This window comes from Schistocerca cancellata, chromosome 4, assembly GCF_023864275.1.
Source record: "Schistocerca cancellata isolate TAMUIC-IGC-003103 chromosome 4, iqSchCanc2.1, whole genome shotgun sequence".
NCBI lineage: Eukaryota > Metazoa > Arthropoda > Insecta > Orthoptera > Acrididae > Schistocerca > Schistocerca cancellata.
This window is the reverse complement of record NC_064629.1, coordinates 726,693,639-726,711,007: the sequence shown is the minus strand read 5'-3', so window position 1 is coordinate 726,711,007 and position 17,369 is coordinate 726,693,639. Positions and strand designations below refer to the sequence as shown.

Genomic DNA, 17,369 nt, shown 5'->3' with positions numbered 1-17,369 from the left:
AACCCATCACGGCATGTCATGCACCCTCATGTGAGGGCAAACTATTCAAACAGTGAGCATTGGAAGATCAGTAACATCAGGGTTGCCAGATGTTTACAGTGAAATGAGAACATCGTCTCCTTGTGTCTGCACACAACAAACAGTGTCTCTATCCATTTACTACTACGTAAGACTCATCAATCAAGAACTAATTGAGAAAGAAGCCAACCACAAAGGTCACAGTAATCAAGTAAACAGAGAGAGACTAGCTTCTACAGCAGTGAAAAACTACACAACACAGTTAACTCACTGTACACAAACAATTGAAAATTATACAAATTCTTACACAGAAGTAAAAAGCACAACTAAACATGGATAAATAAGAGCTGCTATTCACTTCTATGTTTCTCATAAGAATGCCACTAAACTATACGATGTATACAATCTGTGCACAATTGAACAATTGATCAGCTGGAGCTGCTATACAAAGCAAGCAAATTGATTTTTTATACCTGTTCAGTTAGTCCATGCCAGTAGAAATGATATCCAACAAGAGGTGTCCAACAAGATTCTTGGTGTATTGTAAATTTTAGTTGCCCCTAGACAACCTTTGGTAAAATACACTAGCAGTATAGTGTATGAAGTAAATGAGGAGTTTGGAGATAATTGTATAGCTGAAAACAAATGATTTCTTAGTTGTCAGATGCTGTGCTCAGGCTCATAGGGAGGCAAGAGGAATGAAATGATATTAGTGAGATGGACATAGCTTTAGAATATATTTCACACTTCCATGAAAAGTTCCCAACATTACACATGCTGCTGTCATTTTGGAAAGGTTGTTTTATGGCCCAGAAAATGGCTGCTAATGGTGTATGCTCTGCTGCAAAATGGAATGTTATACTGTAAAAGTAGACAAGAAATTTTTTGATTATGTAAAGAATTGGTAAAATTTGTTTTGAATTGTAAATAATTATTTTGTGCCTGATTAAAATTTTTTGTTCTATGTCCATCAGGTTGCTTGGTATTATCTGGATTTGTTTGTGCTAACATACAACCATTGTCATATTGAGATAACTGCTCCTATAACTGTTTGTTCTGATCATAATTTGCTAAGGGCCGAAATGAAAGAAACTTTAGTTATGATAAACCAAACAATTTGTACAATTGTGAGACCAGTGATAAGGGTGTCTTAATGATTAAGTCTGTTCAATGGATACATGAAATTTGTAGCCTTGAGAATGTATTCTGCATAACAATACATATTGCGTGTTCAAGCTTGTAATTTGGTAGCTCTTGGCTTACCCCAAGGAAAATTGTCATTGATGTGGTTTATGCATTGTAGTGTAATGTGAGTGAGCTGTTTGAGGAAGAACTAGAAAACTGATAATTGTATGTGTATTAGCCACTCTGAATGACAGCCTGCTGTACTGATAAAGCCTGAAGGTTGTGTTGATGACAATTTGTATGGTCACCTCATCAAGATGAAGATACATGCGAGCAAGATCTATCTTTGAAAAATATTTGCACCTCCTAATTTAGGAAGCAGTCCATTTGGACAAAGAATGAGCTAAGAGTTGGCACTGATTACAGTCTTTGCTCAATTACAACAAACCAGTCAGTTCATTTCCTATGATTATACTAATGACTTGAAAAATTGGAATATTCACAATAAATTGAAATTTTGGTACAGATATCCCTAACATAAAAAAATTGAATACTGTATTTCTTAGAAATTGAACAGTGTTAGTGATATATATAGCTTCTTTCATTTAACAGTAGGGCATTTTATAAGTATATTAAATTTGAATTTAGTTTCATACAACCAGTAATTAAAAATAAAAAGATTTTAATTTTTAATAAAAGTAAGATTCAGTATTTTCATTGATTAACATTTGTATTTATAATAATGCAACTAATACTACAAAAAAGGTCACTGTTAATGAGAATCAAACCACCAGCTTCATGAATATGTTTGTAAGCCACACACTCGGCAACTGTCAACTACATTAATAAATTAAAGATATCTTGTATTAACAGCACTCCAAGATATTCTAATCTTTCAGGGCAACAGATACAAAAAAAATTCCTTCGTACTGCTTTAGAAAATTGATGTCTGCACTGAACTTCAAATCCCATACAAGTATGAAGAAAACTGAAGAGAACCTGTGTTAATGTACCCTTGTACAATGGAGAAGGAAGTGCTGGATGAAATAAAGTTGACAATGACCTGAACTGTAAAGCTGAAAGTTTTAAAATCGTCAAATCCAAAAACGATCATTGCCTGACGCAAAGCTATGTCTAACATAACTAGATCAAAAGACACGAATTTATACATCTCGGTTTTTTATGTTTCAGGTTTTTCTTTATAAACTTCAGAGACAACATCGATGTTGCTTTGAACTGTCATGAATAGTGCTGCGCATGTCCTTTTTACAAGTGTTGCTAGTGGCTGATGGTTAAATGAGCTCAAAAGTGGTGGCCAAAGTTACTGATTACACCACTCCATGAAACTGAAAGTTGGACTCCGGGTAAATTGGAAAGAAATAGACTTGAAGCTGCTGATACATGTATATGGTGGCAAATGACAAGAATAAGCTTAATCGAAAGAAAAAGCAACCTTGAAGTTGTAAGGAAAGTGAATGAAGAGAGGAGATTGTGAAATAAAATGGAAAAGAGGAAAATTGAATTTATTGGACATATCATCAGATGTAGCACTTTCATCATTAACATTCTTGAAGGAATGATGGGAAAGAAAATGAATAGGACAGTCTAGGAAGTTAAAACTGTGTGTCAGATCGAGACTCGAACTTGGGACCTCTGCCTTTCGCGGGAAAGTGCTCTACCATCTGAGCTACCCAAGCATGACTCACGCCCCGTCCTCACAGTTTTCCTTCTGCCAGTACCTCATCATCTACCTTTCAAACTTTACAGAAGCTCTCCTACAAACCTTGCAGAACTACCACTCCTGAAAGAAAGGCAAAGGTCCCGAGTTTGAGTCTCGGTCCAGCACACAGTTTTAATCTGCCAGGAAGTTTCATATCTGGGCACACTCTGCTGCAGAGTGAAAATCTTATTCTGAAGACTAGGAAGAATTCAGAAGACACCAGGAAGAGGATACAATGTGACAATTACATGGAATTGAAATGAATGGTCATAGACAGAAGAGAGTGGTTATGTCAATATGGCATTAGCCTTTATAATATGAATGTGTTATTTATGTAGGAAAAAAACTTAATGTTAGTATGTAATTTTATGGTGCCATTCTCTGAAATTGTGAACAAGCGCTGTGTCTAAAGCATTTGTGGCTACACATTTCTTTTTCTGTAAGCACAATGAAAAAAGTATTTCAAGAAATAATTGAGGCAGTCCTACTAAAGAGGCAACCAGCATAACTAGAAGTAATTTGAGCAGAATACTGGTAACTTAGATTTCTGGGTTTGCTGCCACTAAATTTTTTCTCTGTGGGTTTGCAAGGTAGACATGACTGTGTTTCAGGGTTAATGAAATGGTTGTTATGAACTTACATACCTCTTGAAATAATTGCTGTTCAATATTTTGTGTTGATTTTGTGATACAAAAAAAATTTTATGTGGTGTGAATAAATATATAGGAGTGAGTATTTATGGTAGTTGTACATCAAATTTTTCTTAACACTCTTCCAGTCATGTTTATAACTACTGTACAAGTGTTTATCCAAAAATTGATGAAGTAACAAACTTTCCAAAGAACTGTATGGTTCCGCTGAACGTCTGGAAACTGTATGATAGACTGACGACGTTTCTCAGGCTCTATCTTATAGATATGGTGGTGGTAAGACAGTGTTTAGTGTAAATGGTTATTAAGTTTTATTTGAGTTAGTGATTAACTGAGATTCTGTGAGGCATGGCATGGTTTGAATGAGGGAGGGAAGAAAAGAGAGATAGGAGAAAGGAAATGTCAGGGGAGTACAGCATGGAACTGATAATTAACATATGTCTCAGTGAATAATCATTATGACCTCATGTATGCTGTTAAAAGTGGAACTGTGTAAATGCCTTTTCTTTTTGTGCACTATTCCCAGCCTTATAGCTGCCTAATGTGTAGCACATGAATTGTATTTTCTGTCTACCCAGTTTAATGTTATTCTGTAGCTTAAACCAGAGATTCTCCAATTGAAAAATATTTCCAAGCAATTTGTTTTAAATGCTACATAACACATGCCCAAATGAGAATTAGGAGCCTTAACTGTAGATGATGTCCACTATTGGAAGAAAGTCTGCTTATCCATGTGTGTGCCTCAGTCATTACAAAAGCTACTTCCTAGCCAGAAATTAGAAAGTTGCTGCTGGAAAACCTCCAAGTTAATAATATTTTGCTGTTATAAATCTTTCAATGCACAGCTGACCCTTTACATTTCACTTATATAATCATCCATAAATCCACCGTTAGACTGGTGATTAACATGAAGTGAAATGGTTGCGATCTAAAAGTGTGTTCAGGGTAGTGGCTGAATGTGCTTCATCTTTCATCATATTGAAAAGGCTGAACTAAAAGTTAACCACTAACCAATCAATTATTTGAAATAGATGTTCTCTCTCTCTCTCTCTCTCTCTCTCTCTCTCTGTGTGTGTGTGTGTGTGTGTGTGTGTGTGTGTGTGTGTGTGTGTGTAATGAATAACAGAAATATGTTAAACTAACTGAAACAGCTAATGTAACATACATGTGTATCGATGCATGGTGGCAATTCTTCTGGAATTCTCAGGGAATTAGATCTTACCTGGAAAAATTAGGGAATTTCAGGAATTCCATAAAATCTCAGGGAATTGTGTGTTTTTTAATGTAGCATTTAATTTTGTTGATTTTCATAAACCTCAAATTTTGAAATACTTAATATTTCAAAGTGTGTTAATTAGGAAAAGTTTGAGTTGCCACCTGGTATGGCCTTCAGTGCTGATGGACATTAATGATATTTTGTGCGAGTGATATCTTTGAAGTGCTTTTCCTTTTGTTGCCATTTTATGATGGTATTAATTTATTCTATTCGTAGAACATATGTTTATCAAGTGGAGACACTATACAGTATTTATTTTCTAAGTTAAATGCTCAAATGTAGGGTACATTGTTTTTTACACTTTTTAAGCAGTCATTTGTTTAATTTGACAACAAAACACACATACTCTTCAGCTACAAATGATTTTGTGTTTTTGTAATTGCTACTTCTGATGCAATAGACATTCTACAAGAAACAAATTTGTCAGCTAGACTTCAACCTTACTACAGAAATGTCACACTCTGTATTTGCTAAAATTGGGTTAAAAAGTGCCTCCTTTCATTGCTTATCTTCTATAGTACATAAATTGGTCCAGACGTCTAATTAGACATAACTGTATGTAATAGCTTGAACATTCTACATGTCTGGTTCAGTTACAGTAGAATGCAATGAATGTTTGTCTGTAGAGCATAATTTTTTGTCTGTGTTGATGGAATTACCCCAGTGGTGGCATATAACTTACTGCTCTCAAGGATGAGAAAGAGGTAGCTAAAATGATACCCACAAAGATGTGATGTACCCTCTCTTTATAAAGGTTTGCAGAGGTTTGGTGTTGTAACCCAGGACATTGGTACACAAACTAATGATTTGGAACTGGACACCGTTATCCCTTTATCAGTTAAATTTTGGTGATTAACATTTCTTCCACTAAAGCAGGGGTCTCCAAACTTTTTAGTCCGCGGGCCACGTTGACTCCTCCACAAAGTCATAAGGGTCAAGATCTACCTAGTGCAATTAAAGCACCCTAGCATTCCATGATCACCATAATGTAAGGCTAAAGGAAAGATGAAATCGCAAAAATCTAAGGTTGTGGGAATACCTAGCACTGAAACGAACTAAGATTTTTATTTAATTACATAATTTTGATTAGTGGACGTACCTGACCAAAATTCTGGCGTATTTTATTCTGGCAAATTTCACCGACAAAAAAGTATGTCACTGCACAGTCTTCACGAAAGCATCCTGCAAAGTTGAACAAAATCTCAAAATCATTGTTAGAAACAATATTACTGCAAGACGTAACAGAGGTAGTGTATGTCAACGCATTTTTATTTCAAGCGGCGCAACAATAAGTTGTTATGTAGTCTTGTAGCAAATAGCAGAGCCAGAGCATATATTTGATAGTTCTGTTGCGTGATTGTGTCTATTTTGCGAGTGTCTCACAAGTTTTTTAGTGTTTTATGCACTGTACTAGTAGTTGAGACGACGAAGTGTTGGACAATTCAAAGCTTGAATTCGAAGAGACAAGGAAAATCTGAAAATCGAAATACGTATAGCACGACTTGAGTATTTCTTCACTGTATTTTTTAGTGGAACTACAGTGTAATTGTGAGTATTTAATTTAGTAATTAAAGTACCGTAGAAATAAATTCATTGCAGTTTGTTTAGGCAGACTACTCCCTAGTTTCATTAGTATTAAATAGCACAAATTTATTTTCAGGTTACAATCTTTTGCGAAGTTCTGTACAAATATGGAAAAGAAACAAAAGGTTGACAGTGAATGTAGAATTTTTAAAGAGCAGTGGGGATGTCAATATTTCATGGTGGAGTGAAGCAACAAACCAATGTGTATTATTTGGATAGCCAAAAGTTTAACCATGACCTTCTGCTTTGTAAAGATAGAGCTCCGACAATGTCGCGGTGTATTGGTCGCGATAGGCCTCGAAAGGCCTCGAAACTAAATTGTTGGCAGTATAGGTACCACCTCAAATATTTGGCAGGCCGGATACCGGGGATGTCCGGCCAGCTAACGCAGGCCGGTTTGCCGGCCCTCGCGGGCCGGTTTCGGCCTGTGGGCCGTAGTTTGGAGACCCCTGCACTAAAGGATTCAAATTGGCTACACCAATATAAATTGATTGAGTCAAGATGTATGTAAGGTATCAATGTTGTGTAGTAAGGTATCAATGTGAAATACTAACGTGTTTCATACGTCATTTGGCTACTATTTTGTAATATGTTTGTGAAATTTGGTTGTCAATTGGTTTTGCAGGAGGGAGCTGAACTTGTGGATGAAAATCTCCTCCTGTACTACACAAAGCAATGGGAAGACTTCAAGTTCAGTTCCAAAGTTCTGAACGGAATCTGCGCTTACCTTAACAGGTAAGCATCATTTTAGATACCTTTACATAATGTTGAAAATGTCCATGAAATAAGTAGGACATATGTTGCCACTGCTAGTAATAACCATATACTAAGAAAAAAAGTTACGGTTGTGCATGAAGATCCAAGAATAATTCAAAACAACAAGAGTTGCAGTACTGAAGAGACTAAGGAAATGTGGTCCTTTTATTGTGAATGCTGTTACTATTCTTAATAGTTACCAGGGTATTCTATTTACGTGTAATTAACACAGTATCTTGTAAAATGTACCAGAAATTGTAGGGAAAAACACTGATTTCTGAGCATTCAGCTGAAATTCTTAAAAATGTTGTAACATGTTATTTCAAAGTGTGAAAAGTGAAGTGTTTGGAGGAGGAGTTGTCTGCTGCATATTTTTTGGAGGAGGAATTGTGTCTTTTTGAATCTGGCCTGATATACAACTGTGCCTGAGGAATGTGAGCGTTGTTGTTCATAATGTGAAGGCTGGAAGCTGATAAAATTTTCATCATCTCTGTGGGTTAGAGACTATCACTTTGACTATGACCTTGAAATGATTTTCCATGACTTGCCTAATGTGAGCTGTAGTGGAGACTCAAAATGCAATCCAAATATTGTAGTCTGTGCTGGGTATTTTTTCAATATTATAAAGTTGGAAATAATATTATGAAGTGGAGTTCTAATAAGAGGAAATTCTTTCCAAAGAAGAGCTGTTAGTGAGAGAAAAGAGGTGACCAGTGAAAAATGCCAACCATTTTACAACTGTCACAGTTGGCTGAAAGTCTTGAATGTTTACAAATTTCTGGACTTGACTGGAGCTCATGAAATCTTAGATATACCCTGCAGCATTCTTGATTAGGAGACAAGGTAAGAGTCCTCGAGGACATAGGTACTGTTTCTGTGTTGCTGGTTTCAGAAATTAGACGTTAGAATACCACAATGATGAAGTTTTTCTTAAAAAGAAAAAAAAACGTTACAATGATTTTAAAGTGCATTGCTTTGGAATAATGATCAGTTTCTGACTGTTGGTAGGTGTTGGCTTTGCCCATGCACATTTTGGGCTGATACAGGCCTCATATTTCATTGTGGAGAGATTAGCTATAAGAAGAAGGGGGAGACGTGAAACAAACTTTGCTTGTTTTAATTGAGGCAAAAAACTGTATTTCTTCACACACAAACTTAAAATATTTTGTGCCTTTTGATCTGTTGACTCTGAACTGTCATCCTGTGTTGTCTTGGTGAAGAATTCTGAAAAGTATTAAGGAGCCTTGTGGAAATGATGCGTTGATTAGAGTGCTGTGGTTTATATTCCCCTGGTCAGATCGTGAACCTTTTTGAGTGCAGTTAGGTTGCTGCAGGATATTGTTGGAGTAGTGCCCATTACCCCTGTCTCACTAATCAAAGTGAGGCTGGTGACCTTTGACCTTACAGTTTCATAAGTTGTAATCTCATGTTTCAGCAGTGGTGAGTTGACTAAAACAAGGGATTGGTTGATATGACATATCCTGAGGCATCAACAAACCATGGATTTGACTGCGGAAGTGTGAAGGATAAAAATTGTTGAGGAAGGCTCAAATACAGTACGCCTGTTTAAATGGCTGAATGTTGCATTAGTTGTGCAGAGATGAAGAGGCTTGCACAGGATAGACCAGTGTGGAGAGCTGCTTCAAACCAGTCATCAGACTGAATAACACAGCAATGGCAACAGTAGTGATATTCAATCACACTGCCAATAAATGCTTACTTGTGAGTCAGCAGTTCAGCATATTGCTAGCAGCAGCATCACATGAATTTGGCTGTAGTTGCAAGATGGATATTGTGTGACACTGCAGCATTTTCAAGTAAAGCTCAAAGTAACATCTGACTATTATTACAAACTGAAGCAGCAGTTAAAATATTGAAGGTTAGCAGCGTGATATTATGTAAGTGATCTGATCAAAAGTATTGGGAACCCTACATAACCTTAGGGGTTGCGAAGCAACTCAAATCACTTGATACGGGCAAGTCTTCAGGTCCAAAGTGTATACCAATTAGGTTCCTTTCAGATTACGCTGATACAATAGCTCCCTACTTAGTAATCATATACAACCGCTCATTCACCGATAGATCTGTACCTACAGATTGGAAAATTGCGCAGGTCGCACCAGTGTTTAAGAAGGGTAGTAGGAGTAATCCATCGAACTACAGACCTATATTGTTGACGTCGGTTTGCAGTAGGGTTTTGGAGCATATACTGTATTCAAACATTATGAATCACCTCGAAGGGAACGATCTATTGATACTTAATCAGCATGGTTTCAGAAAACATCGTTCTTCTGCAACGCAGCTAGCTCTTTATTCGCACGAAGTGATGGCTGCTATCGACAGGGGATCTCAAGTTGATTCCGTATTTCTAGATTTCCGGAAAGCTTTTGACACCGTTCCTCACAAGCAACTTCTAATCAAGCTGCAGGCCTATGGGGTACTGTCTCAGTTGTGTGACTGGATTCGTGATTTCCTGTCAGGAAGGTCGCAGTTCGTAGTAATAGACGGCAAATCATCGAGTAAAACTGAAGTGATATCAGGTGTTCCCCAGGGAAGTGTCCTGGGACCTCTGCTGTTCCTGATCTATATAAATGACCTGGGTGACAATCTGAGCAGTTCTCTTAGGTTGTTCGCAGATGATGCTATAATTTACCATCTAGTAAGGTCATCCGAAGACCAGTATCAGTTGCAAAGCGATTTAGAAAATATATGGTGTGGCAGGTAGCAGTTGACGCTAAATAACAAAAAGTGTGAGGTGATCCACATGAGTTCCAAAAGAAATCCGATGAAATTCGATTACTCGATAAATAGTACAATTCTCAAGGCTGTCAATTCAACTAAATACCTGGGTGTTAAAATTACGAAAAACTTCAGTTGGAAAGACCACATAGATAATATTGTGGGGAAGGCAAGCCAAAGGTTGCATTTCATTGGCAGGACACTTAGAAGATGCAACAAGTCTACTAAAGAGACAGCTTACACTACACTCGTTCGTGCTCTGTTAGAATATTGCTGTGCGGTGTGGGATCCTTACCAGGTGGAATTGACGGAGGACATCGAAAGGGTGCAAAAAAGGGCAGCTTGTTTTGTATTATCATGTAATAGGGGAAAGTGTGTGGCAGATATGATACGCGAGTTGGGATGGAAGTCATTAAAGCAAAGACATTTTTCGTCGCTGCGAGATCTATTTACGAAATTTCAGTCACCAACTTTCTCTTCTGAATGCGAAAATATTTTGTTGAGCCCAACGTACATAGGTAGGAATGATCATCAAAATAAAATAAGAGAAATCAGAGCTCGAACAGAAAGGTTTAGGTGTTTGGGAGTGGAATGGTACAGAGATAGTATGATTGTGGTTCGATGAACCCTCTGCCAAGCACTTAAATGTGAATTGCAGAGTAATCATGTAGATGTAGATGGGGAAGTGGCCACCAGATGTCACAAGAGACGGATCCACCAGTACAAAAGGAAGAGGAGAATAAAATGTAAGAAGCAATCACAGCAGAGTGTCAGTCAAGAGAGCTAAATGACAATGAGTGTAGATTATTTATTTGATGTCACCTGAGTAGCATATCCATCATTAACATCTCAACTCTTCTATAGCTGCCCAAGATGACTGTGTGTGATATATTTGTGAAGTGGACTTGCAAAGGAACAAACACAGCTAAACCACAATTAGTCAGACCTCATGCACTGACATACAGACAGTGTCGAGCATTATGGACAGTGGTGATAAAAAATTGGATGAAATCAACATAAGGGATCACTCATGGAGTTGCAAATTGCTACCGGCAATCCAGCTAACTCACTGACTTTGTAGGGAATTCAAGATAATGGAATACAGTGGTCAAGCAGCTCCACATAAGCCATACATTTCTGTAGTAGACAGTAAGAAATGCTTGAGGTACTGTAAAGAGTAATGCCACTGGGCAGTGGATGAGTGGAAATGAGTAATTTCGAGTTACGAACTGTGCTGTACCCTGTGGTGATCAGATGGAAGGGAATGGGTTTGGTGAATTCTTGGAAATTATGTGCCATCATGTGTTGTGCAAACTGTGTCAACTGTGAAGTATGGAGGAAGCAATGTTGCAATATGGGGGTGCTTTTGTGGTTAAGGTGTGGTCTCCTTGACAAACTTAAAAAAACACTAAATGCAGAAAGATAACACATTTTACAGCTTTGTATGTAGTACAGGAACAGTTTGGAGACGATGATTGATCGTATCAGCATGAAAATGCACCCTGTTAGAAAGCAGCATCTTTGAGCCAATGGTCTGTGGGCAATAACATTCCTGGAATGGACTGACCTGCCCAGAGTCCCAACCCGACCTAGTGGAACACCTTTGGGATGGCTTAGAACATCAACTTTGCTCTAGCCCCCAGCGTCCAACATTACTACCTTCTCTGGTTTTGACTACTGAGGAAGAACGGGCTGCCATCACCTCGCCTCCACAGCAGAGGTCAGGAAGGGTGGGCACACCTCATATTAATATCTGCTAGTAAGTGTCCGGGTATGATTGACCTGACAGTATACGCACAAAATATTAGAGAGCTGTATTCCATTACATTCAAAGCTTCATCCAGCATTTAAATCATATTACATAATGTACGGAAAAAAATGGGATTTATTACTTTCTAGCATTTTGAGCCATGTAATCATACCAAATTTGGATTTTAGTTTACAGGTGAGAGAGAGGTTTATCACATGGGGAAGTGGAGAGTGTGAAGTGGGAGTGAGTGTACCCCAATAATCTCTGCACAGATATTGTATATTCTGATACTACAGGTGTTCATTAATTAAGGCTGTAGAATTTTATAAATTGTATAAGGGATGATCAAAAAGTTTCTGTTTGAAGGTCGTACAGTCAAGAATTAGTATGCCAATCAGGAAAAATTGCCATGAGCATTGAGGCATCCCACCAAAGCAACAGTTGAAGGTACCCATTTGGTAAAACACTGTGTCCTGCTGCACGAATAAATCCATTATTACCTGCTGCACATTCTTGTCTGACAGGAATATTCAACTTTTCAAGGCCTTCTTTAAGGCACTGAAGGCATGATAATCACATGGGAAGAGATTAAAACTATAGAGTCGGTGCTAGAGTGTCTTGGAAGACATGAATGCCACACTAATCTGTTGCCTACATGTCTGTGGTTATACACCACATTGCCTTTTGATGAGCCCTTATATTAAGAGATCATTTATATATTTTTGTGATAAAGCTGGCAGGATCATCTAAGCAGTACTTTCTATCTAGTTATGTCTTTGTGCATATTGACAGTAGGAGGAGTAAAGGTCAGCACTAACCATATAGCACTGAACAGTAGACAGATATGTAAGAAAATTGGACTCTTAAGCTTTTGGATAAACAAAAGGCTACATTGCTCAATACTGAGACCATGTAGCCATGCATAATTACATGTTGAGTGGTTACCTTAACTTCTGCCACTGTTTGTATTCCACCTAGGGGTTTCCAGTATCTTATTTCTCTCAGCTTATATCTTATGCCATGAACAGAATATCTTGGTAACAATGTTAAAACATTTCATGTGTAAATGTCAGTGCTACCCTCAGTGTCAGTGCTGTCTTTTTTCTGAATATAGCACGTTCTTCCTGAATTGCCTTATAGAATACATGATTTGTGTATTTCAAACAATGGAAAATTCAGGTGGAATGTACAATATGTGTATTTCCCACATTTAAAATATTGAGATGATTTCAGGAGCAATACAGATATACACTCCTGGAAATTGAAATAAGAACACCGTGAATTCATTGTCCCAGGAAGGGGAAACTTTGACACATTCCTGGGGTCAGATACATCACATGATCACACTGACAGAACCACAGGCACATAGACACAGGCAACAGAGCATGCACAATGTCGGCACTAGTACAGTGTATATCCACCTTTCGCAGCAATGCAGGCTGCTATTCTCCCATGGAGACGATCGTAGAGATGCTGGATGTAGTCCTGTGGAACGGCTTGCCATGCCATTTCCACCTGGCGCCTCAGTTGGACCAACGTTCGTGCTGGACGTGCAGACCGCGTGAGACGACGCTTCATCCAGTCCCAAACATGCTCAATGGGGGACAGATCCGGAGATCTTGCTGGCCAGGGTAGTTGACTTACACCTTCTAGAGCACGTTGGGTGGCACGGGATACGTGCGGACGTGCATTGTCCTGCTGGAACAGCAAGTTCCCTTGCCGGTCTAGGAATGGTAGAACGATGGGTTCGATGACGGTTTGGATGTACCGTGCACTATTCAGTGTCCCCTCGACGATCACCAGCGGTGTACGGCCAGTGTAGGAGATCGCTCCCCACACCATGATACCGGGTGTTGGCCCTGTGTACCTCGGTCGTATGCAGTCCTGATTGTGGCGCTCACCTGCACGGCGCCAAACACGCATACGACCATCATTGGCACCAAGGCAGAAGCGACTCTCATCGCTGAAGACGACACGTCTCCATTCGTCCCTCCATTCACGCCTGTCGCGACACCACTGGAGGCGGGCTGCACGATGTTGGGGCGTGAGCGGAAGACGGCCTAACGGTGTGCGGGACCGTAGCCCAGCTTCATGGAGACGGTTGCGAATGGTCCTCGCCGATACCCCAGGAGCAACAGTGTCCCTAATTTGCTGGGAAGTGGCGGTGCGGTCCCCTACGGCACTGCGTAGGATCCTATGGCCTTGGTGTGCATCCGTGCGTCGCTGCGGTCCGGTCCCAGGTCGACGGGCACGTGCACCTTCCGCCGACCACTGGCGACAACATCGATGTACTGTGGAGACCTCACGCCCCACGTGTTGAGCAATTCGGCGGTACGTCCACCCGGCCTCCCGCATGCCCACTATACGCCCTCGCTCAAAGTCCGTCAACTGCACATACGGTTCACGTCCACGCTGTCGCGGCATGCTACCAGTGTTAAAGACTGCGATGGAGCTCCGTATGCCACGGCAAACTGGCTGACACTGACGGCGGCGGTGCACAAATGCTGCGTAGCTAGCACCATTAGACGGCCAACACCGCGGTTCTTGGTGTGTCCGCTGTGCCGTGCGTGTGATCATTGCTTGTACAGCCCTCTCGCAGTGTCCGGAGCAAGTATGGTGGGTCTGACACACCGGTGTCAATGTGTTCTTTTTTCCATTTCCAGGAGTGTATTTTCAGTGGATGTTTGATGTATACGCCATGCCATTACTTTTACTATTTTCGTTATTATTATTTGAAAGATAATACACAGTTTTGGACGTAAAACCTAGCTGCTGGCCAGATACCGCAGAGACTAAGTCTGAGTAGTTCACTTAAGGTGCCCAGTAAACCCAGCTGCCCCTCAGAACTCTGTCAGGCTATATTTGTGATTTGGTAACACTCTGCAGGATGAGGAATTGTCTAGAGAAAGTATGTTATTCTCCTCAAGCTGTTAACGGAGCTGTATCAGCTCATGGTCTGGAGGCAGATGTTGTGAAAGGTACACACAGGCCCAAGTTAGTCCCCACATTCCCCAATTATTTTTAAACCAAATTTTGGCTGTCTGCTAAATTTATCAGTCTGATAGAATGTCAAAGATATTCACTTCAATTTCTAATCCATCAGTAATAGAAAAATCTTCCAGAAAAAATTCCTCAAAACAGCTCATGGCTGCATCGAGATTGGAAGTGTACACTCGGCAGGTCCCTTGCCCAGCTGTGGTCACACACCATCCACCATTTCACACTGTGCACTGTGTGACCAGGTGACCATGGCATTATGTGTTAATTATGAACTCTTACTTTTTCGTTTGAACTTCTAATTTTTCTCTTGCAGTTACATATTGGATTTTGCATACTAAAAATTGTTTAAGCAACATAAAATAGCTACAAGTCAAAAAGAGTCTTAACATTTGTGACATTGTTTGCTTTGGGTTCAATAGAGAGATGAAGTGGTGGCAGCGTGAATCCTGTGTTTTGTGCATGGAACAAGTGCTTTTGCCCTAACTTGTCAGTAAAGGATTTTATTGTTTAAGAAAGATCATTCTGACATAATGATTTTCAACATTCAGAAAGTCTCAGTAACAGCTATATATGGTGAACTGCAACCATTTAACTGTCAAGCAACATTTGTCTCCAAATGATGTGCATTCTTCCAAGAGGGTCATATGATTGTTAGTGATTTGCCACACTCCAGGTGGCGGGTAACAGCTGCTAACAATGGGTCACATTAGTATCCTATATGCATGCTCCTTTACAGGTGAACTACACTTTCCCAAAATTCTCCCAATAAACCAAGTGTTCACCTTCCCTAATGCAATTCTCACAGAGTTATTCCATTTCATACTGCTCTGAAACATTATGCCTAGATATTTAATCAAAATGACCATGTCAAGCAACACACTAGTAATGCCGTATTTGAAATCCTGGGTTTGTCTTTCCTACTCATCTACATTAACTTGTATTCTTCTACATTTAGAGTTAGCTGCCATTCACCACACAAACTTGAAATTTTGTCTAAGTCATCTTGTATCCTCGTACAGTCATTCAATGTCGACACCTTCCCATACACAACAGCATAATTTGCAAACAACCACAGATTGCAACTCACCCTGTCAGCTTCTTCCTGGCAACACCTGGACAGGAGGCCAAACACCAAACAATGGCTGAAGGAGCCACAGCCTGTGGGTCCCAGGGCTGTCCGTTCTTTGTCTGTCCCCGTGCTCAATTGTGGATAGCACCTTGAACGAACCTTGCTCATCACAGATTATGAAGGAGAACAAGAATAACAATTGGGACAAGGTTCCTACAGTGCCCTAGAGGCGACAGATGCCCCAGAGTCTCCAGATTCCCCCATGTAGTTGGATTCTGAGCTGACATTTGTGGATGTGGTTCAGTCCAAACTGTTGTCAGGCAGTGATCCTGTGGCATATGTGGTCCTTCTGGCCCCTTTGTGCCTAACCTGGCTGCAGTCTTTTGATCATTCAGTGAAATTGTAATGGGTACTACTGTCACTTTTCAGAAGTACAACACATTATTTCTCTCTTCTTCTGCAGTTTGCAATGCTCTTCAAGAAATACACTTTACTGATTATGATTCTCCAATCCTCCATAGCTATCATGCATTCTGTCAGACTGCAGTGGTCCTGAGAGAGCATCTGGAGGGGTCTGTACTTTGGTTCATATGGATATCATTGATGGATAGATTCCTCTTTGTACCTCATTGGAGGCAATACATGTGCAGATGCAAATGACATTGGTGATTACCATTACCAGTGTTTACCTACTTCCAGGCAGGCCAATTACTTAGGTTGAATTGACCGCATTAATCCAACGACTTCGTCTCCCCCCGCCCCTCTTTTCTCCTGCTTTGAGACTTCAATGGACACAACCTCCTGGGGGAGTGCTACTTTGTCTGGTAGGAGCCTTCTAATTGACCAGCTTCTCACAGACCATGATGGTTCTTCTACCCAAATCAGAGCCACTCGTGACATCTTTTCAGCTATCGATATAACAATCTCTGCCCCTAATTCTGGGGCGATCCTGTTGTTTTCTTGTCACAGCACGACAGACTGATTACAATGTTGTGCGCTTCACAGAGCCTTTGTATGCCTCTGTCATCACATTCACTACTTCTCTGTTGGATTGTATTGATGAGCTTGGACAAGCACCTCAGGTGCGATCATCCACACTACTGAAACTGCTTTTCCCATTTCTGCTGTTCCCCCCTCCCCCCCCCCCCCTCCTCCCCCACCTTCCTCCATTGGCTGGTGCTGTGGTGCAACAAAGCCACTGCAACAACTATTCAGGATTGCCAACAAACTATAGAATGACACAAATGACATCTGCTGGAAATTACTTCAGGCTCTTGCCTCATCCCATGACATAGCCCCAGGCCCTGATTTGATTCACATTCAGATGATCGACCACATGAATGTTCCCTAAAGGCAACAATTCCTCAGGGTCTTCAACTGTATTTGGCTCAAAGGTACCTTCCCCTCACAACAGCATGATAGCATCATTGTCCCAATCCTTAAGCCACACAAGAATCCAATGTCTCTCGACATTCACTCATCGTACCGTGGTCCATCCTGACCGGGAACTCTACTGAGGTACCCAGCACCTGGACATTGTAACACAGTCTCATTTCTTGGCCTCCGTTTTGATTAAAAAAGCTGACTTGGTTGTCCCATATTCATCACCTGAAGAGTAGCTCCATGCAGGAGCTTAACACTGTCTGCTTCCTGGCCAGCACATCTTGAGGTGCAAATAGTGA

At 40.2% G+C, this 17,369-nt stretch overlaps 1 protein-coding gene across 1 annotated transcript in view; it reads left to right on the top strand.

The window, feature by feature from the left end:
* The window catches only part of LOC126183446 (cullin-1-like), a 230,191-nt gene that overhangs the window by 18,327 nt on the left and 194,495 nt on the right, over positions 1-17,369 (top strand). Inside the window, exons 3-4 of the mRNA XM_049925437.1 lie at positions 3,642-3,789; positions 6,999-7,108. Coding sequence (XP_049781394.1) covers positions 3,642-3,789; positions 6,999-7,108 — 258 coding nt within the window. The remainder of the gene's footprint in view (positions 1-3,641; positions 3,790-6,998; positions 7,109-17,369) is intronic.